The sequence below is a fragment of the Talaromyces stipitatus genome, genomic scaffold (assembly GCF_000003125.1).
Source record: "Talaromyces stipitatus ATCC 10500 scf_1105507295555 genomic scaffold, whole genome shotgun sequence".
In the NCBI taxonomy this organism is placed as follows: Eukaryota; Fungi; Ascomycota; class Eurotiomycetes; order Eurotiales; family Trichocomaceae; genus Talaromyces; species Talaromyces stipitatus.
The window spans coordinates 2,402,949-2,430,864 of NW_002990116.1; the positions used below are offsets into that span (position 1 = coordinate 2,402,949).

Sequence of the window (27,916 nt, forward strand, 5' to 3'; positions counted from 1 at the left end):
AGTTAATAACTGAGACACTGAGGTGGAAAGAAGCTTTCCCCGATTAAACATGCAATTAGGGCAAATAGAGGAGATGATAATACCTGATGCAACTTGGAGACCGGAGGCTGTCCTTGTCAAAGTGGACGAAGGGGCGAGACGGTGGTTGGGTTCTTATTGCCGACCGTTTCTCGCGACCCGACTGCTGCCACTTGCTGCAATCACGAGAGGACTAAGAGAAGCCAACGCCGCCGGGTCAGCCGTTTGTAAAGACAGATTTATCGTCTTTATGAAACCCAGGGAGTAGTATAAGCGTTGCCCTGGATGTAAAATGGATAAAATTAGAAGGATTGGTCGTGTCCTCCTCTTGACCGAGTAGCTGGTCAGAAACGGCGAGGGCGAGGTCCGTGAGGTCTATTGTCGATAACGTGGTAGGAGATGGTGTTAAATTCCGGTTCGATGTGGAGATCACGTACTTTCGAAAAGAGTACGTATGTAGTATGATGGAAGATGGATGGGAAGGGAGGGTGGTGAAGGATAAAAAGGGAAAAAGGAAGATGGGCGGGATTGATGATGGATGGATTGTGATGAGCCTGAGCTTGGCTGCTGGTCCCTCTGTTGCCCATTTTTTCCCTCTGCTTCCCTTATTCCCTTTTTTCCCTTTGGAGTTCTCGCCAGACGCCGTTCACTATCTCATTGTCCAGGTGTTGTTGGCGCGTATGTATTGGTATTACCATTACGTACTGTCCAACACCAAGTGCGTTCTATGGATGGTCTGGTTTTATTACCGTCACAGATAGAATACTAGCGTCCGTAACCGAATGCATACCATAAATACGGGCGTCATCATACATTTTTGGCTCTACGGTGCAAAAATAGATTACCAATAAAAAACGGATCACCTATTCCGATCGCGACTCAACAATGAAAAATGATACACCGCATCTCGTGGCGATAATTGTACGTGGCAGGGTATCATTATTCGATACGTCACATTCTGGTTGCAATTGGATGAGATACCAAAAATCACTGAAGATCGCACAAGACATTGTATTCGATATGCTCATGCTTTTGGAAAAGGGTTAGAGTTGCACAAAAAATAAGAAGCAAGTTCCAAAGTTCAACTCTATAAACACAAGTCGACCATCAAGATTAGGCAAGATGAAGCCTAATCATTTTTAAAACGCATACAAGGCATAGCAAAAAAAAAAAAAGGTCGGAGTAAGAATCAATAAGAGATAAAAAATCGTACACGTATATCATCAATCAAACCGCCCCCGGTCCTTTATGATTCGATTGATCAAGGAGAAGGGTAGGCTTAATAAAGTCCTCATCCAGTTGTCGGAACCATTCCGCGTGATCACCCGTTGGACCACCAGAGAACAATTCACGCAACGCATTGCGAGCTGTTATCGGCTCACGAGGAGTAGCTGTACTGCCCTCTGTAGGGCGTCTGGCAGGAGAAGCGTCGGTGGATGCGTTGACTGAACGGGTTTGGAGCTGGGATGGGGATCGACGGAGTCGAGAGGTCGAAGGTGCCGCTGGAGGGAGATCATCGTCTGAGACAGCGTCGACATCTAGGTCGAATTCATCTAACCGATCTGTGTCGATTGCCACTTGTTTCCCGCCGTGTCCGCCTGTAATGTCTTCATCACTGCCAATGTCGCTTTCGCTACGATTGCCAGAGACAACTCCTAAAAGTCCCTGTGTAGCGGACTGATCACGATCGGCAGAGCTGAATTTCTTCGTCTTCCGCGCCGAACTCCTTGAACGGGATGGAGGACTTGGACGGCGGTTATTGCCAGTTGAATAACTATCCGTAGTAGATATACCAGGTCGATCGACGACGGTATCTAGAGGGATAGTCCGATCAGTGGCGCGGGGGGTGTACCCGATCCCAGAACTATTTGCTCTCTTATAGTACGTTCCGCCATGAGTGACCTCGATATCGAACTCATCGTCCGAGTCAACTTCTTCAACGACTCCAGTGCGGATCCCGAGTATGTCCAGCATTCGGGCGGTTGTGCCTCCGAAAATAATGACTGTAAGCACGACAACGACCAGGACCGTCGCTCTCAATGCAGGCGCGTTAGGACCTGACATGCCAGCTGCCAGCGCAACACCGACTGCACCACGTAACCCGGCCCAGAACAGCATTGCCTGATATGAGAATGGAAGTTCATCGGCCACGTCTTTTCCACGTCGTCGTGCGCGGTAGCGAATGAACCAATTAACCGCCTTGGATAGCGGGAACACTGAAAGATATCGCGCAAAGCAGATTCCCAGGACGGCAACAATGATGAAAAGTGGTTTGAACCGGAGTTCTGATTCCACGAAGAGATCGAGGCCTAAGTAGATGAAGATGAAGTTCTCACTTAGTTGTGACATCACCTGGAATAGGTATTTGGTGGTGAGCTGTGTTCTTCTGGACATGTTGTAATAAGCATAATGTTTGAGAGTAATTCCGCAGAATAAGAGCGATACAATTCCTGATTGAGTGTTAGCAGTGTGATCTGAAAGGGGTATGGAAACTTTGCTTACCGGAAAGATATACTCCGTTCGAAAAGAAGTAGCTGGCATACGCAATCAAGACGATAAGACAGCTCTCAATTTTCGGCAACCGTCGAACATGCGTATACTTGAGGAGCAGAGCCGTCCCAATCCCAACACAAATTCCGACCAGCATACTACCAAAGAAGACCAACAAGAAAAGCCCTATGGCTTCAAAAAGGTTAAGCACGGTAAGTTTAGCCGCATCATCTTCGGCGTATTTCTGAGCAGTCTCAAACAAGACAATAGCGACAGCATCATTGAGTATAGACTCGCCAAAGATCACTGTATATAGTTTGGGTTCCACTTTGTAGAGGTTGAAAATTGCAAGGATCGTCACTGGATCGGTTGCGGAGAGAGTTGCGCCGACGGAGATGGCTTCGACAAGACTGATATTCAGCCCGTCTAGCGGAATGCGCGTCCAAAGATACAGAATGAGGCCGAGCACTATAGCAGAAATAAAAGTACCAGCGAAAGCGAATGTCAAAATGGTGCCAATGTTGCGGAAGAAGTTTGCCTAGAGATTATCAAGCGTTAATACACAGTCCGCACCATGAGACCCAATCAAACGACCCATATAACTGACTTGATGTAACTCATATCCCGAAGCCAAAATAATCGGTGGCAAAAGCAAGTTGAAAAAGAACTGATAATCGAATGTGACGACATCTTGAATCGGCGACGGAGGGGTTAATCGTATAATCAACCCGACAAACATTCCTATTCACGCGAAGACACTCAATGCAAGGTCCCAATAATGCTTTCAATGACAGGTCACTCACCGCCGAAGATAGATAACACCGTCTCATGAACGGCCTGTATTTTCCTCTGTTGAAGAATATAACTTGTAAAAAGCGCACCGATCAGGAGCATAATCAGAATGAAAAGAGCCCATGAGCTAAAAAATTCCTTCTTCTCTGGTTCCGGCGCATCTGTATTTCAAGTCTTAGTCTTATCTGGAAAAGATGACGCTTGTGCGCAAGTCGAAGTTCGTAAGGAAAATAAAGGATTAAACATACTGTCTTCCGGATCCGTATCTCCTGTCGCCCTGCCTGTAGAAGTCCATTAGCAACCAATTCCGTATCCCGAATAACCTCAATGTCGCCAGAGTTGCGCATTGACCAAGAAACATACGCAATAATTCCCCCGCAAAATGAAAGACACGGTTGGCCGCCATAATATCCTTTCAAATATATAATACCCAAATCAATGTCGCGCGGGTATAGGGTACAGCTGCTTGCCCCTGCAGCGATATATTGTTGTGCTTTGGTTGTCGTCGAATCAACGAGCTCCAGATGGAAGACGCCCGCGCCGAGATGTTGCGTACATGTCCCCAAGGAAACTAGCGAGCTGGGTAGAAGAATAGAACAATCGAGGAGAAGTGTCCGTGTACGCGACAAAAGACCGATCACTCAACTGGATAAATATTTCTGGAGAATTTGTTGTTGTTGATGTTAACTTAGTTACCTGGCCTTCCCCAGGCGACGTATTGGCACATGCTGGGCTGGCGGCCAATGAGGGAGCTGCACGGACCCGCCTGCTCGCCACCTTGATAAGGGCCACTGATTTCTAGTTCTAGATTCAAAAAAGATATGGAGGAAACAAATTATACAGACGTGTACATAGTAGTATACAAATTTATCTAGAATTAGAACCCTTCTCCTCAAGTCTCCGCGCCAGCAAAGCAGCTACCAGAGCAGCACATCCGCCAAACCGCATAACCCATCCCACACTATCATCCCAGGGCTCGCCGCGCGGCTTCTGCAACGCCTTGAATATCAAACTGCTAATCATCGTGGAGAAAATCTGCGGGAAAGATACGGCAACATTATGTAAGCCAAGTACGATTCCGGCTTGGTCGGTGGGTGATGCTTCATCGGTGTCGATCTTTGGGATGGTCGCTGCCGCTTCGATATCTTGTTCCTCCTCGTCCTCATCCTCTTCCTCTTCTTCATGATTCCTTTCGATCTCCGCGGTATGAGTTATCTCATGGCCAGATAACGCATCAAATTCGGCTTGGAGACGATTCAGTCGTCTCTCGGCATCACGTTGTGCCACTTCTGCGGATATCAATGCAAACGGGGCCCATAGCGTGACAGCCCAGGAGATACCAACTATACCAATAACAACTGTAGCTGCTTGTGCCGTAGTGATGAAAAAAGTGCTGAACATGCAAACTGAGAGCAACGCGAGCGAAAGTAGCCACGTACGTCGCAACGTTAACCCGGGTATCCGAAGTTTCTTGACAAAATCAAACCTTTTTTTCTTGGCATCGTCAACCTCATCGCTTTCAATTGAAACTGCCTCGTGAGATAGGAGAGGCTCAGATGCAATATGACCTTGCAACTCAGAAATAGATCTCCTAATCTCCTCCTCTGCGGAGTCAATATCTTGGGCCACTGGCATAAAATCGATATTATCCGTCGAAACCTGTATCTGTTTATACGACGGAACAATCAAGAGCGGCAGAACGATATTTGCCGTAAAAGAAACAATCGCATTCACCAGCAGTGCAAAAGATCCAATACGCGTGGCGTCCTCCCATGCTCGGTTGATTTCGTCATCTGTCAAGTCACGATGTTTTTCAAAAATCGGGTTCACGTAGAGTTGTCCGATGTAAGTTGTTGAATAGTATAAAAAGGGGAACCAAGCAATCCAAGCCGCTAGTTGGACTTCACACACTTTACGGATTTGAGGTGGTAGATTGCGAATGGATTTCCAGACACCTTTGAAGAATGAAATCAGACCCATACCAACTGGAGGTGGTGGTCCATCAACACGTGGATCACGCTCTTTGATGGTAAGGCAGCTGATTAACAGCGTAATACCGAGGGAGAAACTGGCAATCAAGCACAGGATTTTGAATTGAGTATTCCCGAAGATAGGAAACACTTTCGGCAAATCCATATAACCAAGGATGTACCCTATAATGTTGCCGGCACCCGTCAATCGACTAGCCCACGCATTCGCGGGCTCCTGTTGATGCGCCGGAGCACAATCAACTATAAAAGCTCGAATACCGGCTTGCACTTATAGTAGCAATCAAGTCAGCATTTGCAACTAACCCCCCCAAAAAGCCTGGGAACATACCTGTATTAATAGCAAAATCCAAACAGAACATCATAATCGTAGCAAACACCAATGTAGTAACCTTCACACCATTCGACTGCGCATCTGCACCAAATATACCAAGAACGCCAGTAACAATCTCTCTCACCCACGCCAAGATCATCAGACAAAAGATAGTAGCCAGACCACCTCCAATCATAAAGGGTTTTCTCTTGCCCCAAGGAATGCGGCAGTTGTCACTCAGGATGCCGATATAGGGTTGCACAAGGGTGCCTGTTAAGGGACCCGCAACCCATACGATTGCCAGGAGGGCTTTACTCATCCCCAATGAGAGTAAAAATGGCTAAATAAGTCAGCGCTCTACTTCACAGCAAAACTAGATGATAGACGAGATAAACCTACCGACCCATTAGAAAGCTCAACGGACCAAACTACCTGCAGACTAGGAATCGGTCGCGAATCAGCATCCGTCAACCCCATATAGGACAAGAGGATTTGTATACTCACCCTCCTATACTCAAAGTAAGCAAAACAAGATACCAAGTACTCTTGGATTCCTGGTCAGCCAACTCATTCCGCCGTCGAGCCCTTGCAAGCGCATCCGCCTCGATAGCAGCACCTTGACGCTGAAGATCAGCGCTCGGCTTTACCGGCGACATTACTAGAGGAGAGTTCTCATTGGCATCAGTCATATGATGATGATGATCAGGGTTCGACATTTTTTGTTAGGTCGGTGTGTGTGTCAAAGCTAAGAGGAAGCTGCTAGGAGCATGTTTGAGGGAGATGGTCAAGTTTGCTCAAAATGTAGGCCCGAGGGGGTTTAAATTATAATTGTCATAGAGCTTGTTAAATGTATATTTAATACTTTCTTGGATTTAAGTATATGATGGCCTCATAGTCCGTTGATACAGGGATGTTGCCGTGACGTTGACAGCTGGATGTTGCACGTGATACATTCATTAGAGCTAACACTAATCAGGTAAGGTCTATTTCTGTTGCTGCGAATCGCGATTGATCTATGAGCCAACATGACAGGTATCGTCTCCTGTGACAGTGTGACCACTAAATGCATTTATTCTATATTGAAGGGAATTGAATGATATAGCTTGTTCACTATGGTAAGAAACTCCGAAGCACTTACACCCACACACAGACATACACACAAAAGTCATGTACATGGAACATATCAGTATCGCCCAAAAAACCCATAACCAACAGCCCGGGGGGAACAGGATCTAAGTAGAGAAAAAAGAAAACATTTCACGGAAAATTATATCAATAAGAATTTACGAATTGCCAATAGAGCGAACCAACATTGCTCTTGGCAAAACTTGAAACATATAGCGCCGAGGTCACGAGTCAGAGAGCTGTGTTCTGAACTTTATACGCGACCTCATTTATTTATATCTGCTGTTGCAAATACTGTGGAGATATCAGATGCGGGGCAACCATTGTTGACATAGCGGCCATTGACATGGTTGTGGCCGCAGACATCGGTGTCATGCTAACCACGCTCGGGTGGACGAAACTGTGAGTATCCGAGACTGGTGACTCTTCTTCGAGCGAACCAAACTCTTTTTCTTCGTTCTCCAAGTACTCGTCACTCAGGGGTTGCTGCGAGTTGTGGCCGTCCTGCTGAGTTTCATGGGTCCGGCGGTGTCTAAAATTAAATTAATCAGTATTGCAGATCTTCAGGAGATTGCTTCAGAATAAAGGCATGGACTTACTGTGCAAGGTTGTCTGAACGGGAGAAGGCTTTGTTGCAGTATGGACAAGGATAGGGCCTTTCTTGTGTATGGGTCCTCACGTGCCTAGTAGCCGCCAATCAGATATTAGTCTCAGCGGTTAAAAAATGTAAGTGCGACCAATGAAACGCAGAAACACAACACTTGTGTATAAATAGAAAGTCACTGCAGGGGGAAGAAGAAGGGAAAAAAAAGGCTGCAAGGATAAGCTTACCGTTTCAGATGTTCTAATCTCTTGAAGAGGCGTCCACAAGATGGAATTGGGCAAGAATGAGACTTCTGTGGATATGGCCCTAGCTCCATCATCGTGGCACTCCGGGCGCGACGCACTGGGCCGGGACGATCAGATCGACCCAATAAACTGTGAGGAACAGACATCTCGATTGAATCTTGGCCTCCAAGACCAGCTAGCTCATCTTGTTGTTGTTGTTGTTGTTGTTGTTGTTGTTGTTGCATCATCGAATGGGAGTGCTCAACACCTTCTTCAAGGCTAGGGAGAGGGGTTCCGGTACGTGAAACTTCATGAAGCATGTTTTTCTGAGATGTGACGCTCGAGGTATAATCGTTTTGCAGGTTTCCAGAAGCAGATTGGTCATTTGTGTCAGTGGCTTCTGTGACGGGACCTACAGAATTTGAAACGGAACGCCGGAGGTCGCTTGGCCTGTATGCAGCGTAGCTGGTTGGCTGTGTCGTCGCGCCTGATACTTGGGCTGCAGCAATAGCATTGGTAATGCCAGGTGGAATGGAGGAGCGACGCCGGCGTTGCTTGTAGGTGGGTGACCCCTCAATAACGGAGAAAACGTTTCCTTGGAAATGACGAGAAGTCGCGCCAAGTGGAGTAGAAAAGTTTGAAGGCGGCAGTTGCATCATGGGGTGGTATGCAGTAGACCCAACGTCCGGGATCGCAGTGTAGAGACCAGTCTCTTCGTTGGCAATGTATGCGGGCTCAGCGGCTAGCATAGGCTGTTGAGGAGGCGTAATTGGTTCAAAGGAGATGCCTCGGTTGCTATAGTCTTCAAATTGAGATGAAACAAACGACGGCGCAGGGGAATATTCCATGTATGAAGGCATGGAGGTATGGCGCTGGTGTAGGCGATTGATTGGGATACTGGCGCCTCGCTCATACTGCATCTGGGCGTAGTCTGCCTCCCGTTTCATCGACATCTGGTTGTACAGAACTGCGCTGCCAGTGTCCTCCGGGAGCATCGCCATGGCGGATGGGGCCATCTGCGGTGGAGGCATAGCGTCAACGGACCGAACGACGGGAGAAGTGGACTGGCCATATGTCGTACTTGCGTGGGCAGAGAAAGATGAAGAATTGGCTTGTTGCGCCTTGGTAAGCTGTTCATACAGCGACTGAGATGAGTCAAACTCAAAAGAAAGAGCTGGCTCTGCCACAGCCACTGTAGTAGCTTCCTGGCCCATCTTCTCCCTTTTCAAGTCGCGCTCCAAAGCGTCCAAAAACAGGCGGTCGTGTGGAACGCTATACCAATAGAAAACCTTTTGTTTCTTCTGTGTGCGAATGCAGTTGTTCTTATATAGAAAGTCGAGAAACGGGCTTTTGGGCTCCTCAAGCGACGCATCTGTGCCGGATTTCAAGTTGCGCAAATCAGAGAAGATTCCTTCCTCGAACTTCTTCGAATTCTTGACCGGACGGCCAAACGCCTGGAAGCGGAACGATAGACATCGAACAATGTCGGTTCCGGAAATGTGGAAAAGGTTGTTCCTAAACTCAAGTCAATTATACGATCCCGTATATTTCTGTTCCAAAGAGACCCACCATAGCACGCAAGAAATGTAGTCACCCGTAGGAAGGAGGAAGCGTCGGATGAGTTGATCGGGACTCCAGTCGACGGGGGCTGATATCAAAAAGTATTTGACTTGAAATATAGTTAGCGCTGGGATACGGCCGACGCATTCGGTTTACTTACGGTTATCGACTTGCTGCAGAGCAACTTGGGCATCTTGAGGCAGACTTTGCTGAGCTTCACTGGATAGCATAAAGGTCTCAGGCTTCTGAGGAGGCGCCATCACGGCACCATGTTGAGGGTACATCTCCTGCACAGCAGAATAATAATGTTCAGTCCAAATCATCTTCGTGTATCGTCGTCTGGAAACGAGCGAGCCAACAAAACAACAAAGAGGTCGCAGTGCGCAGACTCTAGACGAGATCGGATGCGTGGTATCATACCTTATCTTAATGTTTCTTGAGCGTCGCAAGGGATCGCCCCGAGTTTCGTAGAGACAGTGAGACTATATTGGGAAGGCAAATCTTCGCAGGTTGAAACGCGCTGAATCACAAGACAAAGACGGACGGTAAAAGAGCAATAATATATGGATGGTAGTCCGCAAGGCAAGTCGAGGCTCGATTATACAACAGTAGCAAGGCGATAGGGTCGAAAGATTCTGAGCATTGGTCGTTCAGTTTTGTCGCATAGCAGTGTTTTCTTTTTTTTTTTTTCTATCCAGCCGTCTCGATATCGCTTTGAGATGGACGAAAATTCAAGTGTTGAGAGGAGCCAGCCTCTGAGACAATGCGATCAAGCAAACGGATCACCTCTGCAGATCCAGAAAGACGATGGATACAATGGTACAGTAGATTGCGGGCCAGCCCGACAGGTTTTTGGAGGGTCTCCGACGCTCTCTCGCGAACTGAGTGCGAGTTGCCTGAAGGAGGAAGGGGGAGTTTGGGAGCAGATAGCTAAACGAAGGGATATAGAAGAGAAAGAAACAGAGGGACGAAGCGAATAAAGCCAAGGATGGCAAACAACGGCGATGTTGAAAGAGGAGGGAAGAAAGAAGGGCGGAAGGAAGAAGACGACGTTGTTTATTTTAGGCTGGGCTGGACGGGAAGATCAGAGGCTGCTCTTTCTCTGAAGGAAAAAGGGAAAGAAGGAAGGAGTGGGGGGGGGGAGGAGGGTGGAAGTGCAGGGGCGGCCCAAGCGGCAAGTGGTTTGTTCATAACAGCCAGCACTATGTCTGTTTACTCAGGCAAAATATATTTGACTATTGAATTATCATACTGATATTATCATGCTTATGACATATATTACTATGATTTCTACAAATTGCCCTTCAAAGATTTTGGTCTGCATAGCAAGGAGGCTATTCTATCATGATAAATCTATTATCTACGGCTTCTCTGGCGGGGGAGATCAGATCAGAGCAGACCCAGATGCAAAGAAGACTGATCCTAGCAAGTAACCTAACTAGAGAGTCAATGTTGGCAGAGTATTAATCAACCAGCCAGCTGCCTGTGCAAGTTATGTACCTGAGGCATGGCAGGTACTTCCCGGATAGGGAACCACGGCGCTTCGGGGGGCCCCCACATTGGACAGACCGTTACAGTATCTCGTCCGGTACCGTATTGGTACCGATGGAATTCTAATGCTGCTGCCAATCATGCTGCGAGGTGTTTCCTGCGCCGTATGACTGGCTATATATATAGAAAAGAGCGTCTCTGCATCTCATCACATCGATCAGGTTCTGCCATCCAATCCGTGCTCTGTCAGCAGTAAGTGATCTATCTATCTATATATATACACGTACGAGTGCATCGATAGCAAACCGTTGAACTCGGTTGATAGACTTATCAGATAGTACTACGTATACGCAGTCCGTTAGTTAAAAGTTAAAGATTAATGCTGCTTATATAATTGCTCTTTGCGGAACAGAGCTTAGAGTGAACATAGACTTACCCGATTCTGTGTGATTGACCGATAGATGCCCCCGTTCTGGTCTTCTACTAAATTTCTAGACTGTGGAATATGGGCTAACAGAGCCGAAGAGTAGAAAGTTTACATCCGAGCAGGGATCATTTTAGATCGATAGACTATCAGACCATGGGACTATGATAGAAAGTCTCTGACGCTCGCCACGCTGTTACCCGTCCCTGAGTCCCTTGGTCCCTGATCAAGTTGCTTGTCTCTTGAAGGTGTATCTCATGAGAAGAGAGAGACAGAGAGACAGAGAGAGAGAGAGATAGAGAGAGACACGCAAGAGGAAAGGAATACGAAAAATACAGAGTGGGGCAAGATCAGGGGTCTCGCCCAGCACGCTGATTGGTGCAGCACATTCTCAAACTAGCGCGAGTCAGCAATCTGAATCACCCGCCTTCTGTTTCAGAATGCCGGCCTGGCCATCTGAGACAGACTGACAGACTGACAGGCTGACTAGAGATGCCTCTCTAGATCGCTGGCTGACTGCGAAGGTCATCCGTCAGCCACCATATTCTATCGAAAACCAAGCACTCGTAGAACAACACCAAAACAAAACAGAACCTAAGCCACGAGACAAACTGTCTGTCTGTCTGTCCGTCCCCGCAACAACAAAGTCAACGATCAATGGCATTAAGGATCCGAGCGAGATCAAGCGAGAATTCGTCAGTAGTTTCTCTTTTCGGAAGTGCAACCGTGAGTTTAAGTTGCCGGCCTCGTAACTACATGCTAGTACGTTGGATGCCGTTCTTTGCAGGCACTCAGGCATCCACCGCCGTCATCAATTCTTGGCCTGAGGCCGATATACTTCCAGAAGACCCTTTGCAGATCCAAGGGACCGAGACGAACATTGCCGTTGCTACTTACCACGGCAATCGACTTCTTGCGACGCGCGCACCTCTTTTTGGTGCTTACATGCATGTGTCCAAGCTTACTACGTCTGTAGCATGCACGAAGTCTCGTGAGGAATGCAGGAACACAGCCAGCCCTGATCTGCAGAGACTTGCGCAAAATCTTCAGGCCCGATACAACCCTCCACGAACATAGTTCATTTCCTTAAATGACGTTTACCCGTTCCTCGTTCTGAAACCAGGGCCTGAAAAGCGAGGTATGCATATCGTAGGTTTAGTTTCTGAGCTAAGGTTTCGAATGTTCAAGCTTAGTGTCCAGAACCCGGCTCATTCCATAGCCTCACTGATGACGGACTGCTCCGTAGTTGTGCCTACCTCGTGGCTAAAAACTCCGTATGGAGTCTATGGAGTCGAGGGGAGCTAGCAATGCATGCATAGTGCTTATTGTGGATTTCTCAAGCAAGACGATCACAGCAACGTACTGTACTCGGTAGTACTGGACGACTTTCGACTCCATTCGAAAGGCCCTCCCATGAGCTTTGAGCTTCGAGCTTCGAGCTTCGAGCTTCGACTACTGCACTTACTGAACCGTGGCTTGAAAGAGTAGGTTATGATTGGTACGACCCTGACAGGATGTACGTGTGTACCTGCTTTTCTCAATGCTCACAGACATACATGGATGTCCGGATGATAGATAAAAGAATCAATTGCGGAGGCAGGAAACTTCCCCCAAAGATCCTTTTTTACACACATAAGTTCTTAATCAGGCATTCTATGCCTTGAAGGCTTGCACTAGATCAGGAACAAGAATACCAAAACGGCAAACAAAAAGAGAGGTGGCAGGGCCTTGGAACTTTCAAACTTTCAAAAGGGAAAAGTCCATGCCTCAGATTTCAGAATTCAGATCCCGGAGAAACGCTTCAGAATGTCTCAAGTGCTCGAGGTTTGTTCAATTGACGCGTTTCAGATTCTGCTTCTAGGATATTCTAGCGTTGCGCTTGACGAGAATCTCTTTGTTCTTTTGAAAAGTCTTCTTCAACAAGTTCACATACCCTCCCCATCAGGGCCCGTCACAATTTAATTGGATTCACCAAGTCAATGGACCCCGAACCTGATTTTGGCCAGACCCCTTTCCCTCTCTTTTCCCTCTCTGTTTTGCTTTTTTCTTGACCTCTTTAGTAAAGATGGGTCCAATGATTCCGACTCCTCACTATACACTAGACTACTAAAGTGCAGTGCTTGCTCGAAATGCTACCATCGTAATGGTTTAATGCTTGCTGATATAGCTCCATTGACCAATTAACATCATCACGGGATGTTCCACCGGATTTATCGGAGAAGGGTTGACGCATGAATTTTTTTTTTTTCGCATTGTTTTTTTGCGCTCAATAATAATATATGTTGCCATGTTCTACATATTCTGAAACGGGGCTAGGAATTTTAGGACCGTTGTACCTGCGCTGGTTTGACGTGTAGAGTTACCCCCACTGTCTAGTAGATATATACATGAATGTTATTGGTCATAATTTATAGAGTATGTGTTAAGAGAGGGGATACTTCTTAAGATGGAGCATATATCTCTAGAGTTGGTTAGAAGATTGCTCTTTTTCGTCTTTGTTCAGTGTTCTAGGCCTTCCGGGATTGAGCTCATTCTCGCATGTTCAATGTTGAGCAGGACACATAGTCTTGCCAGATATGTACACCGTCATTCAATCGATAGTGTCATCCAAGAGTAGAAGGGCGTTATCCTGACTCCATCGCAAGTCCTCCAGCCATGTCATAGTTGCAATACTAAGCATGACTCGTCACTTATGGAAGCCCTCACAGTGCAGTCGTGGCTCTCAATCCTTCGGCCATAGCTCGGCCACTTTGTTGGTGTTATTAATGCTAGCCAGTCCCTCGAAGTATATCGAGCCATGGCCAAGGTGCAGTCCCACAAACCGGGATTCCGGAAAGTTAGCTCTTCACGTTGTTTATGCCATAGACACACCATACATATAGACAATTGAAGTGGCGAAAACAGGCGAGGAGAAATTGGTCCGCTCCATTTGTTGGGTTTGTACTGCAAACACGTTTTCGTAGTACGACGTAAACTTCGACAGCTCGTGTCAAGTATAGTGACCGCTATAGAGGTGGCAAAGATATCCCATATCACCGGCGACCTCTCTTATCTAGATCTCTTCTTTCCACCTCTCCCAGCTTTCCTAGAAGGTCCCTGGATACTCGCCAAATCATGTTTACTCAATCGTAACGTTCCCCCCGAAAACTTCCCAACAGCCGGAGCTCCAACCCCTCTCTCCCTTCGTTTCGTACTACTTTTTGACTGTTTGAAGACCGGCTTCTCAAGAATGATACCATTCTCACGAGCTTCGCGGCGACGATTTGTCTCCGTCTTTATAGCTTTGCTTTGAATACCCTCTCGATGCGATTTGGGCATTTTCTTTTGCTCGAATATTGATTTCTTGGCCCCAAGGGCTAGCAGTCGTAAGTCTAGAGCTTTGTGGCGGTTTTTACCCGTTGGATTTAGGTCTGATGAGTCCGAGTCGAGTAAATGTGATTCCTTCAGTAGACGTTGTAGTGCGAGATCATTCTGTAGATTTTCCGTTTCATTATCGACCTCCTCTTTGGATTTGGTGTCCTTTTTATTATTGGTGCTGGCTGACAAATCTGCAGATGTTGGGATTTTGGCAGACTGCATTCTCTCATTAGCAGCTATTATCAAAGCAGTTTGTTAACAAAAAGTACAACGTACCAAAAGCGCTTTACGGGTCTGCTTATCTAGCAACACATCCTCTTTGCGGGCGTCCACGTGTTCAACCACCATCACCTCCTCTTCACTCTCGCTTTCATTGTCTGAGAATCCTTCAAAGTCATCTTCAGAGCCACAATTCTCACCATCCTCGTCATCATAAATTTGACTTGTTGTCGCCTGGTTCGTGGGCATATCTAAAGGCTGGAACCGGCTTTCGAAAAATTTCCGTAAAAGATCGTTTGAGTGATCTGCTTCTGTTTCCGAGTTCGCATCCCTTGTCCCTGTGGAGGATCTTGATGTCTTTCTTCTTTTCACTACCGCTTCCTTCATATTGTCTGCGTAAGAAATAAGTCCACGTGAGTTCATAGCAGTCCAGCTTCAAAAAAAAAACCGAATGGGAAAAAAACATAAAACTAGGTCACGTGTGATAAGATAAGAACGACCAAATCGGACGGCGGGGCCGACGAAATTCAAGCATCAAGAACCGACCATATCAATCCAACTCAACAATTGCGCAGTATAAGAGTTTTGACAAAAAAGAAAAATTATTGAAAATGACAAAATTCCGACCCTGCATTGATCTTCACTCCGGCCAAGTGAAGCAAATAGTAGGCGGCACATTGACCACCGTGGATAGTGAATTAAAGACAAACTATGTGTCGAAGCTTCCCGCAAGTCACTATGCAAATTTATACAGACAACATGACCTCCGTGGCGGCCATGTTGTTATGCTCGGCCCTGGGAATACGGGTGCTGCTAAGGAGGCATTGAAGGCGTGGCCTGGTGGGTTGCAGGTTGCTGGTGGTATTACGGACGAGAATGCGTTGTATTGGATTGAGCAGGGGGCTGAGAAGGTGAGGATATAGTCTGTTTGGCTCATGCCCGGCACTACATATTCATGGATTCTTCTATCGATCAATACACTATACTATTCATAAATCGACCATATCTCATGAGTTAAAAATTCTGACAGAAAAATAGGTTATAATCACATCCTTCCTCTTCCCCGAGGGTAAATTCTCCCTCGACAGACTCAAATCAGTTCTCTCAGCATTAGGAAACGACACATCGAAACTGGTCCTCGACCTCAGCTGTCGCAAAAAGGATAACACATGGTACGTCGCCATGAACCGGTGGCAGACCATCACGGAAATGGAAATAACACAAGGTACACCCTCCCTTTTCCCATACCTATATCTCTCCACACGCCGTGTGGCCAACCTAGATACTGAATATTCGAGCAGAGTCAATATCAATGCTAGAACCATACTGCTCCGAATTCCTCATCCACGCCGCCGACGTGGAGGGTCTGCAACAGGGTGTCGACGAAGAGCTAGTCTCAAAACTTGCCGAATGGTGTTCGATACCTGTCACATATGCCGGCGGAGCGAGACATTTGCAGGATCTTGAGAAGGTGCATGTGACTAGTGGGGGGAAAGTTGACCTTACTATTGGGAGTGCATTGGATATATTTGGGGGATCGGGTGTGACGTTTGATGAATGTATAGGGTGGAATAAGAGTCATTAGTATTGGTAATATATATAAATGAGCGGTTCTATTGCCTAGAGCATTTTGGAATATAAAATATCCACAAGGTACTAATAGACGCATATCTCGCTACTAAACTAACGATTTAGGAGAGGCCATGTTCCTAAGTAAGTTGTTCTACTCCCCAACACTTGGATGCACCTGTCTAGTCCAGGGCATATACAGATTCGATGAACCAAGCTCGCAGTAGATATGTAAACAACAAGGAGCAACATATATAAAGCATAGGACATGCATAAACTATACTTCACAATCGCCAATTACACCCAACGCCAATCAAAGAAAGATCCATTACGGATGGAAAGTCTTAAAAAATAAGAACTCTGTATCCCGGATGAAACTTGCACATTTTGAAATATTTCCGCCAATAACAGAGAAGCAAACATTGACATATGTATGGTATCTATCGAAGTAAAAAAAAAGGCAATCTAGTTCAAGGAAATAACACCCCTCCGATTCGCTCGAACGTGCAAATATGCCTGGAAAGCGCAGAATACGAAGAAGCCCTGTAATTGAGCAATAAGTCAGAAATAAGTCACGACGGGACAAAAATCACCGAATGGGGAAAGCGAGAAGACGTACAGCATAAATGATCACGGCAGTGAAAATCGAGCCGGCTACCACCGTGCCATCTTCGGGGGTACCTTCTGATCCGGTGAATGCAGGATGATTTGACTACATTATTTGTAAAACGCCATATATTAGCATAAGGTTTGTTGTATTGTTGGAAAACTTGTTGGAGAAGCGGGGAGACGAACGTTGTATAGTGATCCGAGAATAGATAGAATGATAACGGCGAAGAATGAAATGACAACACTGTTTTTCACGAGTTATGGATTAGTATGTGTAGGATTTAGAGCGAATTGTAAAGCTCACCAGCTCCAAGCGTTCAAGGCAGAGAAGATTGGCTTCATGTTGATTGATATGCTTACGCCTAAGGCTCCGATGAGAGTGGCACGGATAGACGGAACGAGTGGCCGGATAAGGTGGTCGTGTGTAGAAAGATAAATCGAGGATCGATAATAACGAAAGATTCCCAGGAACGAATCTCTATGGCGATAATAGGCGAGTTCGATGGCTGAGTAGGTAAATCCGATGTTGATTGCTACGTCAAGCTGCCGTTTCTAGGTTGGTTGATGGCGGCGGATGGCGGCGGTTGGCGGCAGAAATCGGCAGAACTGACTGAGCTCAGTGACTTATGGGATCTGATTGGTGTATACGGGAATTTGAGCCTTGAGGATGGTGTGAATTTCTTCATTTTATCATCCCTCATGAGAACAACTTTTATATTCATATCTAACATCGTAAACATAGTTTTTCATACATGGATAAGCCATGTTCAGCCACAAGACAAAACACCCAGAAATGCCCCAAAAGCGCCTTGAAATGCGATTGCGTTAGGATTTGCTATACAATAGGCCCCGAAGTCTTGGGCGAAGCATCTACTCTTCATCATCCAACATTTTCGACATATAGGGTCCATCAAGCGTATATCCGAGACGCGCATAGTAGCTTCGGACACCAACGCCAGAAATGACACTAATCTTCTTACTACCATGCTCTTCCCTAGCAATGCGTTCAGCCTCCTCCATCAGAAGAGTACCAAATCCACGATGCTGGAATTTGCGAGCGTCTCGACCATGCAATGGCACAGCAGAGCCGTAGACATGCAATTCTCGTACGAGACTTGTTTGTTGACCCGTGAGCTCAGGACGGAACGTGTGAGTAGCACTGCATTTGCGCAAGCGCAAAAGACCAATGAGGATATCCTGTTTGGGATCCTCGTAGGCCAAGAATGTTTCCCAACCGCCATTTGCGGTGTAATCTCGCCTGACAAGTTCGATCTGAGAGGGTCTGATCTTATTCTTGACTTCGTTGATACCGACTTCTCGCGTTCGCACGTCCCGGCATGTCGTTCCAAAGTCCTTCATGCGACTCAGGGCAAGCTCACGAAGATTTCCATTCTCGACACCGGAGGTAACCAGCGGCATAGGGATATCACGCTGCACTCGATAAATACGGGTCCATGGAGGAACCAGCGCAAGAATTCGTGCTACTATGTCAATAAGGGCGTTTGGGGTATAGTTTTTATAGCGTCCCGTTCTCCATAATTCGTATAGACCTGTACCTCGGATCACAAGCGTAGGATAGATCTTCAATCCATCCGTACGGAAAGCCGGGTTCTCAAAATATTCCACAAACTGATCAAGATCTCGCTCCATACCAACATTCGGCAAGTCAGGCATCATGTGACTGACCACCTTGAAACCAGCATCCTTTGCGAGTTTGAATGTCTCTGCAACGGCAGCAACCGTGTGGCCTCTGTTGGTATCTCGAGCAACATCCTCATACAGACTCTGAACTCCTATTTCCAGCCTAGTACATCCATATCGCAACATACTGCTCAAATGCTGATCCAAACAATAATCAGGACGGGTTTCGATTGTGATACCCACGCATTTGATATTGCTCATCTCGCCCGCTTGCACGGCCTCGTCGACGTTGTCGGTCTGATAGCCGCTGAGCGCATTGTGAAGCTGCGATATGAAGGAATCACGGTAGTCCTCCGGAAGTGACATAAAGGTGCCGCCCATAATAATATATTCAACTTTGTCTACACTGTGTCCAAGCGACTTCAACTGGTCCACACGTCCTCGGGCCTGCTCGAAAGGATCGTACCGGGCTCGAATAGCTCTCATGGACGTCGGCTCGTAGCCGGTATATGATTGAGTGGAGTATTCGAAATCAGAGTCGGGGCCACCTGGGCAGTAGACGCAGATATTTCCAGTATATGCGATGTGTGGACAACGATGTGGTTTGCACATCACTGCAACAACCGCGATTCCAGACGAGGTACCTGTCCCTTGTTAGGTCTATCTCCTCGAGGTCAATCAATCTGTAGGGCGACATACGGATAGGTTTGGCAACCAATTTGGGTAGAATATATTTCTTATAATGCTCAGGGACAGCTGCGATGATTGCAGTCAGAGGTGGTTGCGCGGCCAGCGAATACTTTTTGGCAATTTGACCCCGCAGCTTGTTGAGGTTGATGTCTTTCTTGGGCCTCATAGGATCTCGACTAGCTTCATATTCCTGAATGAGAACATTCGCAACATCAGAGCAAGCGCGTAGGAATCGCTCATTTTCGGGAAGCAATTTCGACCTCTTTGCCAGAGTCTCTGGCTTCACCGTCATCGTGGCGGTCGCCATCGTGAGAAATTTGTGTTCGCGATGACCAGTAATGTTGTCGACGGACGAGCGACTTATGACAAAGAAAGGGTTAAACAAAGTAATTCTGTCCCAGTGACTATTTAATTAGCAGACAGGGTAGCAGTTGTCGTCGCAAAGACGTTGTCAATGTTCAAAGATAAAAATTGACCAAGGCGGGACCTATCAAATCGCCCAACCAGCATCGGGAGCCACCGCTTGAGTTCGGAAGGACGGTTAAAGCACTCGCCTTGGCGCTTTCCGAAGCGCGAAAAGTACAACATCCCAGCAAGCTGCGATAGTCCCCTGGTTCATTCTTTCTCGACGCCAGACCAACCTCCACTCTTTGCTTTCGTTTCGTTTTCTTTTCTTCGGATTCCCCAGGAATAAGCCTTTACAGCCATGCAGGCTTTCCGTCGTAATACTCTTTCTGCCCTGCAGAATGCTACCAAGCAGCGCCGAACCTACATCGGTGCCAGCTCAGCATATTCATCAACAATCGGCAACCTCCGTATAAACTCTGAGACTCGTGTCATTTTCCAGGGTTTTACGGGTAAACAAGGAACGTGAGTACTGCTTGATGGCTTCAACCGTGTGACTTTGGACTGACGGGATTTGATGTGGGTTAGTTTCCATGCTGAGCAAGCCATAGCATACGGTAACTGCACCCATCCCCCGGATAATTGATGGAATGACATGATGCTCATATATACAAGGCACCAAGGTTGTTGGCGGAACGAATCCCAAGAAAGCCGGAACTACACATTTGGACCGACCTGTTTTCGCTACAGTGAGCGATGCTGTGAAAGAGACTGGTGCTACTGCATCCGCCATCTTCGTCCCGTATGTCTTATATCTCAATTTTGGTGAACGATATGCTTACAACGAATTAGCCCACCGCTGGCCGCTGCGGGTATCGAAGAGGCCATTGCTGCTGAAATCCCTCTCGTTGTTTGGTTTGTCCCCTGAATCTGGCTTTCATACTATTGGCTCCGACTGACCAGCTCTATAGCATTACTGAGGGTATTCCTCAACATGGTATGTGATCTTGCCTACGTTTACATCATACCGAAGACTAATCTGATATCGACTTCTAGACATGGTGCGCATCACCGATATCTTGAAGACCCAAAACAAGACACGACTGGTCGGCCCCAACTGTCCCGGTATCATTGCTCCTGTACGTTTCACTTCTCATAACCCGATAGGATTGCACTCCGAGGTTGAATATCTGACTGATTTTGGTAATTGGAATAGGGTCAATGCAAAATCGGTATCATGCCTGGTTTCATTCACAAGCGCGGACGTATTGGTATCGTCTCTCGTTCCGGTACTTTGACCTACGAAGCTGTCAACCAGACCACTCATGCTGGCTTGGGTCAATCTCTCGTCGTTGGTATTGGCGGTGACCCCTTCTCCGGAACAAACTTCATTGACTGCCTGAGGGTCTTCCTCGAAGATGAGGAGACCGATGGTATTATCATGATTGGTGAAATCGGTGGTAGCGCTGAGGAGGATGCTGCTGAGTTCCTGAAATCAGAGAACAAGCAGAACAAGCCTACTGTGAGCTTCATTGCCGGTATCAGTGCTCCTCCTGGCCGCCGAATGGGTCACGCTGGTGCTATTGTCAGCGGTGGTAAAGGTGGTGCCGACTCCAAGATCTCTGCTCTCGAAGCTGCCGGCGTTATCGTTGAGCGAAGCCCTGCTCACCTTGGTAAGGCTCTTCGGGACGAGTTTGTGAGACGTGATCTACTTTAAAGTGGTGCTATGGTTTGAGGACATTGTGCCGTCCTTTTCGTCTACAATCATTACGAGTTGGAGCTGAAAGATTTACATGTCCTGGTAGATACGATGAGTGGTTGTACTTTGTTCCATTTGTGTGTTGATACTTGATAGTTCATATCCCGATAGATGTGCGTTTTACCTAATGAGACCTCTGTTTTGAGACAACAGGCTTCTGACCATTGTGTTTGTCTTGCTCTGAGCAACTCTATGCTCGGGATCGTGAACTCAACATTTAACTATCTTCCACTCTGACAGGCTCTATATCAATAGCATGAATAATATAAATAGTAGCTACATTATAATAGACACGTACTCTCTGAATATCTAAACATTGTTGTCGCGAACAGCGCGTGTTGTGATTGGCTCGTCAGCAGCGACGCACGTGACTCCAGCCACTCAAGGCAAGCAAATTGAAAACACACCGAACCAAAACAATAGGGCTAACTCGGTTGTCTGAGTGACGGCCCATTCTGTTTATCCTCCCTTCATATTCCAATATTCAATACCCTCCAACGCCTTGAACGTGACGACGACAGCATTCAGCCTAGTTCGGCTTCAGTAATTAATCTAGCGACTCTGTTATTTCGAGTTCGCCGCTATTTGTTCTTTTTTCCTCCAGGTTCGTTTGCCTTTATTATTCAGCCATTGATGACACCCGTCATCGCTTGTTGATGTTGATGTGACGATTCACAACAACCCACGAGATCGCCTACATTACCCGCGCTCGTTGCGCCAACTTACTCCTCTTTAATATCTGCTCAGTGTCTCGGAGATGCCTCCTGAAGTAGGCGAACACTGGGATCCTCATTTCGCGATGAGTACGTGACTGATGCTTCTTGCCGCTATGTAACACCTCCTAATTTTTGACTCGGCAGATCGAGCACACTCTCAAGGTTCGATTATGTCGCATACTCAACCTCTTAGTCGACCCGGTACAGCAGACCCACTACGCTCTCGCTCAAATACTGCCATATCGAGAGCCCACCGTCGTCCTCGATCAAGAGGCTCTACTGCTAGCATCCATTCAAGCACAACACAACAGACCCAGGATCAACATATGGGCGATGGATTTTCTCCCTTTATGCCCTCTCAGCAAGCACCACCCCATGGTGTGTTCAACCCGAATCCCGAGGAAATAATGATGCGGTTCAATCAACAAATGGCCCATTCAAACAGCCAGGGTTCTTTGGATGTCTCGATGCATGAAGCCCACGGAGCTGTCATGCCACGACCCGAGGATTTTCACGGGATCCCAAACTCGATGCCTGAAATGGTTCATGCTCATGGGATGCCGAGTATACCTGTCAGCCATTACGGACACATTTACGACCCGAACGGAATGGACTCTCAGACGCCGGACCGCGCGGGTGATGACAATGATAATTCTGAGGCCGGCGGGCGAAGGAAACGTGGTTCTAGCTCTACCATTGCTAATGATAACGAATTGAGAAAACTGTTACGTCAATACGAAGGTTACACGCTCAAGCAGATGGCTACCGAAGTCCAGAAGCATGAAGGCGCAGGCGGCAGATCTGAAAAGGTGAAACAGGTTTTTGCCATGGTGTGGTAAGTTGCTGAGCTCATATACGTCCATACTATTGCTAAAAGAATCCTTGTATTCAGGTTGAAGGAGAATTGTCGGAAAAGCAGCGGCTCTGTTCGTCGGGATCGTGTATATTGTTGTTATGCAGAGAGATGTGGAAGCGAACACGTATCTGTTCTCAATCCGGCTTCCTTCGGCAAACTCGTGCGAATCATCTTTCCAAATGTACAGACTCGTCGCCTTGGTGTGAGGGGCGAATCGAAGTATCACTATGTTGATCTCACCGTCATTGAGGAAAAACACCAACAATCGATCGGTCAAAGCTCACAAGATCAAAATACTGCGAACGAATCAATTAATACAGATGGAAGAGGGTTGAACTCGTCTATACGAGCTCGCAGGTAACTCATGTTTTTTCTTCTGACGTTATTTTGAGAATGGAAATTGACTTGGGTTTTATAGTATCAGCATATCGCAACCGCCAGTCGATACAGCTGTGTTTCCTTCACCTACCACTTCTTTCGCACCAAAGTTTCCACTTACTCCGAGCGTCAATGGATGCGGTTGTGAATCTCAGACACGGTCTAAAATCGACCAGACTATTACATTGGAAAACATAGCAACACAAAGTGGAAGAATGATACGCCAAATGCTCACATTTCCAGACTCGACTTCAACACATGTCGATAATGACTCTCTCAAAATACCCGACATCTCTCCCTTTCTTCCTACAAATACAGATACGAAAGTTGCCGATGCCTTAGCAGCTCTATACAGGACCCATTGTATCTCCGTTATTGACAGCTTCCGGTTTTGCAAAGAAAGAAACCTGTTTCGACACTTTTCCGCGTTTCATGGGACGTTGACGGTTCCCGTACAGAAACTTCTCATTCACCCAAACCTTGCACCCTGGATCAAGGAGTGCGACTGGCTCATGTACCAAAAAATGATCGAGTTCGTTGCGCCTTTGACTACTCAGGTAGTACCACAGCCGGTTCTTGATTCCTTCGGCTCTATCTCTCGACGTCTCACAGGACACATCTCCGAGACGTTCAAGACTCATCCTGTCCATGTGTCATTGTCGAGATTGGCACCCGCGCACCTTTTCTGCAACCTGCTTAAGCATATGCTTGATGTCAACCAAGCTGCCAATGCTGCTGCAGCGTGGCTTTGCCATCCAGATAACCGCAACCAAATGTGGCTTGATTTTGCTACGTTTGTCGATCCAAAAGAAATGATAATCAAAGCTCACATTCCCGCTTGTTCAGAGAAAGCAACCGAACAAATATTGAAAAATGACGTCCGTGCTCTTCTGACTCCGTTGGATAACCCGACATCACCTACCGTTTTGTCCTTCTATCAGCAAACAGGGGACGATCTGCAGGACCAGAAGAGCACTGTGGAGTCCTCGACTGGAGGTGAATACAACTTCCCGGATAAATGGATTTCTTTCATACTCAGTCTCCCATCACTTTTCCCCAACCACCCAGCACAGTGCATAGTCGATAAGGTCGACAGGTTATGGGACTGTGTCTTGCACCGCTTAACGCTTGCTGGTGCCCCTAGCTTCAGTGCATGGTGGATGACCAAAGTGTTTTTCCATGAGATGTTATTATGGCAAGTGGAAAAAGGCGGTTTTATGAAGCATACACCTAGTTCTATGCAGAGTTCCTCGGCACCATCACAACTGGAAAACTCGCAGGCACGCATCTCTAGACAAGGAAGTATTGCCGTCCCAGCCAAGAACGAGTCTTTTGTCGCTAATGACAATCCCTCCATGGAGTCCGGGACTATGATGAGCACCGCACATTGTCAGCATTCTATGGAGAAAACAACAAATCCTGGCAACAACAGATCAACGAATGACAAGAACTCGGGTTTACTTTCTGAAAGCTATTCAGGTCCCCAGGTACCTAACCACGACGATAGTGGTATCGGTCTTGATGATGATTCTATGCTCATGTCCGTTGGCAAATACGATATTATGACAGATACAACAGATGCGGAAGGCGATGTGGTTGTTGTCGCCTGAATGACCATGTGTTTCGAATATTTGAGTCAATTCACTGTCCCATTTTCTTCTCTAATTGGGTGGTATTCGTCTTGCATTGATTACCTTTATGTGGTTATTCCTTTCAAACTAAAGGGAGATACAGTAATTGGGGTGGTTCTGGCTTCTTTTGCTATTTTACTTCTTGCTTCCCTCGGGACCTTTTTTGATACTGCCTTCGTCCTTTTTCATTCTTCTTTTCTACTGTTTTGTCTTGGGAGCCTTTGGCGAATTGGATCATTAAACACATTATCCCCCCTTTTTCTTTCTTTGTCTTTTCGACTACATTTCTTGTCTTTGATTACCATATCATGTCGACTGACTACCTGTATTTGCCTTCCCCCCTTCCACAAATTCTTCGACGAGCGATGACGAGCGTACGAACATTAAAATTCGAATCGATGAAGAGAGAAAAGAAAGGCAGAGATTTCGATTGTCTGTGTTTCTCTAGCCCATGACCTTTTTTAATCTTTTTGGTCTTGCCCTACTTCTTTCTCACTTCACTATTGTCACTTTGTCTTGAGGAGTTTTCATACCAACCTACTTCTCACACACATTTTTGTAAATAGTAAATACCATTCGATGACCCTGCTTTTCCAAAGAATACCATATCATATGTAACTTTTGAGACTACATGATATGTATGTACGACTGGAAAGAGTGCTGAAATAGGAGATGAGAATTTAATTGGAATTATTAGATGGTAAATCGTAGCCACCTGGTTATATTCGATATCTATCAGCCATTAGATGGTAATTGCTACTCATTCCCAAAACGTAAATAGCTATCTTGTACGCCGAAACCCCCACCGGAAAAGACTTCATCATCCATCGTACACCTGAACGACTGTAACGACACATACATTCAAACACTCTGAATGCAATCATCGTGTCTCAAGAGCAGGGAAATAGCGAGTACCTGCAAACCCATGGGCCATTATACTCTCAATATCGATATTGCCACCACTATACGGACTCCATAACTTAATCAAAATATACCGTCCTGACCTGTTATCCGATATACATATTAGCAAAACGATCTATAACAGAGTTGCGCGGTGAAAGGAGGGTTGGACATACACCGGTGGATCAAAATTGATGCTAACCATGCTCTTTTCACGCTCAATGAAGAACCGCGCATGAGGTCTCATTATATCAGATATCCCATTTACATCTCCTCCATCCAGGCCAACCGTGGCAGCTCCTGATGAAGAGCGGACTGGTTCGATTAGACTTGGAGAGTCTAGGCGGTCATTACTTCCGAGGCTGTAGAGTATGTTGCCTTGGGTCCGACCACGTCGTCGTGTGTCGAGACGACCGCGGTTATTGAATTCGATCGTGTCACCGTTATCGCTCTCTTCTTCATCTACGGGACAGAATAGTTCGCTTTCTTCGCCACTATCCAAGAGTTCATTGTCGTTGCCGGATGGGAACTCGAAGGTGCCTTCGTCGTCATTCGATCTACCGTCCAGATTGCCGTCATGCTCGGTAGCTACCCTAAACTGAGGCTCTGCGTATGTAGGATTGAATAATGAGCGACGTGACCATGTTGTTTCGTTTGCCTGCGCATCAAGGTCACCAGAAGAACCGCCAGAGGCCCTGGTTTCGGTGCCTTGGTTTCGAGTTCGATACGCGTTAAAATACTCCGTAGATGGGTTAGTGTACTGTCGTCTGGAATTATGACACCGTCGACTTCGTTCTGGGTAGCGAATTTGATACTGGGCGGTCCGCTCCAAAAGTTCGTCTGATGTCATCGAAACAAAGATCATACCTTCTTGGATACTAAGGGTTTGTCAGTTATTATTACAATTTGCAAAGTCGGCGACATCTCAACTTACGGAGCATCGAATCCTTTCTTCGGGGCTCGTATGACAATCTTCTTGAGAGAGAATGGCGTTTCGCCTCGATGGTTCAAAATAATATTACAGCGACTCCTCTTTGTGCAGTAGACCGAAGAGTCATCAAGTAGAACATTTCCCGGCCACGAACTCTCGCCGTTATCTTCGTCGTAATAATTCCCCCCATCGCAGCTATTGATTTCCATCTTCAATAATCCAGGTACGACTTGGCCGTAGTGTCCGTAACTAAATCCCGTGAGCCCATCTCTATTGTCATCAGACTCTAGCTTGCGTCTCTTTGATCGCCATCTAGAACCTGGAGAGCCAGGGCTATCAGACTGACGTGGAGCGGCATCTAAATCAGAAGGATTTGGAAGCCAAGATCTGAGAGAAGCATTCAATCGATCGAAGCCCTCGTTGATGGAAGTCATTGTGGCTAATCGACGATCGAGGTCCTCGTTGACGGAAGTCAGGATTGGGTGACGATCGGAAGAGCTGGCATCATCTGACCTGTTGCTTCTGTTCGTTCTGCTCGCCAGCAACCGCATCGCTGTTTCACTAGGCCTGATTCGACGACGCCCTGCTCTGGTGCCGGGTGTCGATGATCCCGACTCCTGATTCATGGCGGTGCTGGAAGTCCTACTCGGAATGACAGGAAACCTTCCCCGTTCACGGGGTTGGGGTGGCGACAGGACGTCTTCTGCGCCGGACTGGGACACTTCGGACGAAACTTGCTGGAGCTGCCTATTCATAACAGCTTGGGCTTGCTCATAGATCCTTCGTCGTCGAGCGCTTTGAAGTTGGAGCTGCTCGATTTCGTCGAGAGCTTCCAGAGCACGGGCTGTTTCGCTTCTTGGTCGTGGAAGGCTGCGTCCTGAATCGAACAGTATCAAGTCACGTAAGTTCTGAAGTCGCGTTTGTCGATTCTCCTGTGGTCTTGATGAAGTCGAGCTGCGAGATGTAGAATTCGAAGCCGGTGGATAATCGTAATTACCCGACTAGGACAGGATAAGTCAGTGTATCTGTTAGAGTTCCACATATGAGAATATGTTTTGTATACTACTGTAACTATTGAAATAATCGGCAAATGGCATAAACGTATCGAAAATCATATGAGAGGCTTGAGAAGATTGGAGAACGCACCATAATTTAGCCGGGCTAGTTAGCAGATAGAAGCGGCCAGTTACACGCGATAATCGGCGATAATCAGCGATAACCAGTGATGAATACAAGGCTAATTTGTATATCAGAATATCTGAAACAGTTGGATAATGCTGAGTCCG

The 27,916-nt window shown here is 46.7% G+C and overlaps 10 protein-coding genes across 10 annotated transcripts, besides 3 other annotated features; 3 read left to right on the forward strand and 7 right to left on the reverse strand.

Moving 5' to 3' along the window:
* Positions 1-1,245: 1,245 nt before the first annotated feature.
* On the reverse strand, positions 1,246-3,706 carry TSTA_119900 (sodium/hydrogen exchanger 3, putative; the record flags this gene model as incomplete). The annotated part of the gene is made up of 6 exons (XM_002482181.1): positions 1,246-2,468; positions 2,521-3,046; positions 3,116-3,249; positions 3,312-3,461; positions 3,549-3,581; positions 3,664-3,706. 6 exons carry the CDS (start codon positions 3,704-3,706, stop codon positions 1,246-1,248), a joined length of 2,109 nt encoding a protein of 702 aa, XP_002482226.1.
* Positions 3,707-4,126: 420 nt separating this feature from the next.
* Positions 4,127-6,405, reverse strand: TSTA_119910 (sucrose transporter, putative). The gene is made up of 4 exons (XM_002482182.1): positions 6,106-6,405; positions 6,001-6,040; positions 5,620-5,941; positions 4,127-5,558 (listed from the first exon to the last, which is right to left on the reverse strand). The coding sequence occupies exons 1-4, from the start codon at positions 6,315-6,317 to the stop codon at positions 4,168-4,170; spliced, it is 1,965 nt and encodes a 654-aa protein (XP_002482227.1). The 5' UTR covers positions 6,318-6,405; the 3' UTR covers positions 4,127-4,167.
* A 287-nt stretch (positions 6,406-6,692) lies between these two features.
* Positions 6,693-9,707, reverse strand: TSTA_119920 (sexual development transcription factor SteA). Its single transcript, XM_002482183.1, has 6 exons — positions 9,535-9,707; positions 9,275-9,401; positions 9,124-9,223; positions 7,558-9,069; positions 7,326-7,409; positions 6,693-7,258 (listed from the first exon to the last, which is right to left on the reverse strand). Exons 2-6 carry the CDS (start codon positions 9,396-9,398, stop codon positions 7,000-7,002), a joined length of 2,079 nt encoding a protein of 692 aa, XP_002482228.1. The 5' UTR covers positions 9,399-9,401; positions 9,535-9,707; the 3' UTR covers positions 6,693-6,999.
* Positions 7,761-7,796: a microsatellite.
* Positions 9,708-10,218: 511 nt separating the features above from the next.
* Positions 10,219-10,263: a sequence feature (GA-rich).
* A 1,029-nt stretch (positions 10,264-11,292) lies between these two features.
* Positions 11,293-11,335: a microsatellite.
* A 2,223-nt stretch (positions 11,336-13,558) lies between these two features.
* Positions 13,559-15,036, reverse strand: TSTA_119930 (uncharacterized protein). The gene is made up of 2 exons (XM_002482184.1): positions 14,663-15,036; positions 13,559-14,602 (listed from the first exon to the last, which is right to left on the reverse strand). Exons 1-2 carry the CDS (start codon positions 15,026-15,028, stop codon positions 14,078-14,080), a joined length of 891 nt encoding a protein of 296 aa, XP_002482229.1. The 5' UTR covers positions 15,029-15,036; the 3' UTR covers positions 13,559-14,077.
* Positions 15,037-15,216: 180 nt separating this feature from the next.
* TSTA_119940 (5-proFAR isomerase His6, putative) lies at positions 15,217-16,190 on the forward strand (the record flags this gene model as incomplete). Its single annotated transcript, XM_002482185.1, has 3 exons — positions 15,217-15,516; positions 15,644-15,830; positions 15,907-16,190. The coding sequence occupies 3 exons, from the start codon at positions 15,217-15,219 to the stop codon at positions 16,188-16,190; spliced, it is 771 nt and encodes a 256-aa protein (XP_002482230.1).
* A 154-nt stretch (positions 16,191-16,344) lies between these two features.
* TSTA_119950 (uncharacterized protein) lies at positions 16,345-17,320 on the reverse strand. The gene is made up of 4 exons (XM_002482186.1): positions 17,088-17,320; positions 16,970-17,027; positions 16,794-16,886; positions 16,345-16,717 (listed from the first exon to the last, which is right to left on the reverse strand). The coding sequence occupies exons 1-4, from the start codon at positions 17,123-17,125 to the stop codon at positions 16,640-16,642; spliced, it is 267 nt and encodes an 88-aa protein (XP_002482231.1). The 5' UTR covers positions 17,126-17,320; the 3' UTR covers positions 16,345-16,639.
* Positions 17,321-17,490: 170 nt separating this feature from the next.
* TSTA_119960 (histone acetyltransferase, putative) lies at positions 17,491-19,497 on the reverse strand. The gene is made up of 2 exons (XM_002482187.1): positions 19,124-19,497; positions 17,491-19,068 (listed from the first exon to the last, which is right to left on the reverse strand). Exons 1-2 carry the CDS (start codon positions 19,419-19,421, stop codon positions 17,654-17,656), a joined length of 1,713 nt encoding a protein of 570 aa, XP_002482232.1. The 5' UTR covers positions 19,422-19,497; the 3' UTR covers positions 17,491-17,653.
* A 196-nt stretch (positions 19,498-19,693) lies between these two features.
* On the forward strand, positions 19,694-21,372 carry TSTA_119970 (succinyl-CoA synthetase alpha subunit, putative). The gene is made up of 7 exons (XM_002482188.1): positions 19,694-19,984; positions 20,048-20,076; positions 20,135-20,261; positions 20,312-20,374; positions 20,431-20,456; positions 20,516-20,598; positions 20,676-21,372. Exons 1-7 carry the CDS (start codon positions 19,821-19,823, stop codon positions 21,174-21,176), a joined length of 993 nt encoding a protein of 330 aa, XP_002482233.1. The 5' UTR covers positions 19,694-19,820; the 3' UTR covers positions 21,177-21,372.
* A 616-nt stretch (positions 21,373-21,988) lies between these two features.
* On the forward strand, positions 21,989-25,108 carry TSTA_119980 (DNA damage and replication checkpoint protein Rfx1, putative). Its single transcript, XM_002482189.1, has 4 exons — positions 21,989-22,021; positions 22,079-22,769; positions 22,827-23,147; positions 23,209-25,108. Exons 1-4 carry the CDS (start codon positions 22,018-22,020, stop codon positions 24,776-24,778), a joined length of 2,586 nt encoding a protein of 861 aa, XP_002482234.1. The 5' UTR covers positions 21,989-22,017; the 3' UTR covers positions 24,779-25,108.
* Positions 25,109-25,461: 353 nt separating this feature from the next.
* TSTA_119990 (uncharacterized protein) lies at positions 25,462-27,779 on the reverse strand (the record flags this gene model as incomplete). The annotated part of the gene is made up of 4 exons (XM_002482190.1): positions 25,462-25,803; positions 25,876-26,577; positions 26,634-27,631; positions 27,732-27,779. The coding sequence occupies 4 exons, from the start codon at positions 27,777-27,779 to the stop codon at positions 25,680-25,682; spliced, it is 1,872 nt and encodes a 623-aa protein (XP_002482235.1). The 3' UTR covers positions 25,462-25,679.
* Positions 27,780-27,916: the final 137 nt, after the last annotated feature.

Coding starts and splice junctions, on each gene's coding strand:
- TSTA_119950 (XM_002482186.1), bottom strand. CDS start 17,125: ATGAAGCCAATCTTCTCTGCCTTGAACGCTTGGAGCTG. Junction 16,887..16,969: donor TTCTCGGATCACTATACAAC/GTTCGTCTCCCC, acceptor CAAATAATGTAG/TCAAATCATCCTGCATTCAC. Junction 16,718..16,793: donor CTGCCGTGATCATTTATGCT/GTACGTCTTCTC, acceptor GCTCAATTACAG/GGCTTCTTCGTATTCTGCGC.
- TSTA_119920 (XM_002482183.1), bottom strand. CDS start 9,398: ATGTACCCTCAACATGGTGCCGTGATGGCGCCTCCTCAGAAGCCTGAG. Junction 9,224..9,274: donor TCTGCAGCAAGTCGATAACC/GTAAGTAAACCG, acceptor CTATATTTCAAG/TCAAATACTTTTTGATATCA. Junction 7,410..7,557: donor AGATTAGAACATCTGAAACG/GTAAGCTTATCC, acceptor GGCGGCTACTAG/GCACGTGAGGACCCATACAC.
- TSTA_119910 (XM_002482182.1), bottom strand. CDS start 6,317: ATGTCGAACCCTGATCATCATCATCATATGACTGATGCCAATGAGAAC. Junction 6,041..6,105: donor CTTACTTTGAGTATAGGAGG/GTGAGTATACAA, acceptor ACCGATTCCTAG/TCTGCAGGTAGTTTGGTCCG. Junction 5,942..6,000: donor TTGAGCTTTCTAATGGGTCG/GTAGGTTTATCT, acceptor TGACTTATTTAG/CCATTTTTACTCTCATTGGG.
- TSTA_119970 (XM_002482188.1), top strand. CDS start 19,821: ATGCAGGCTTTCCGTCGTAATACTCTTTCTGCCCTGCAGAATGCTACC. Junction 20,262..20,311: donor GCATCCGCCATCTTCGTCCC/GTATGTCTTATA, acceptor ACAACGAATTAG/CCCACCGCTGGCCGCTGCGG. Junction 20,457..20,515: donor TGAGGGTATTCCTCAACATG/GTATGTGATCTT, acceptor ATCGACTTCTAG/ACATGGTGCGCATCACCGAT.
- TSTA_119960 (XM_002482187.1), bottom strand. CDS start 19,421: ATGGCGACCGCCACGATGACGGTGAAGCCAGAGACTCTGGCAAAGAGG. Junction 19,069..19,123: donor ATTGGTTGCCAAACCTATCC/GTATGTCGCCCT, acceptor AACAAGGGACAG/GTACCTCGTCTGGAATCGCG.
- TSTA_119930 (XM_002482184.1), bottom strand. CDS start 15,028: ATGAACTCACGTGGACTTATTTCTTACGCAGACAATATGAAGGAAGCG. Junction 14,603..14,662: donor AGACCCGTAAAGCGCTTTTG/GTACGTTGTACT, acceptor GAGAGAATGCAG/TCTGCCAAAATCCCAACATC.
- TSTA_119980 (XM_002482189.1), top strand. Junction 22,770..22,826: donor CAGGTTTTTGCCATGGTGTG/GTAAGTTGCTGA, acceptor CCTTGTATTCAG/GTTGAAGGAGAATTGTCGGA. Junction 23,148..23,208: donor TCGTCTATACGAGCTCGCAG/GTAACTCATGTT, acceptor TGGGTTTTATAG/TATCAGCATATCGCAACCGC.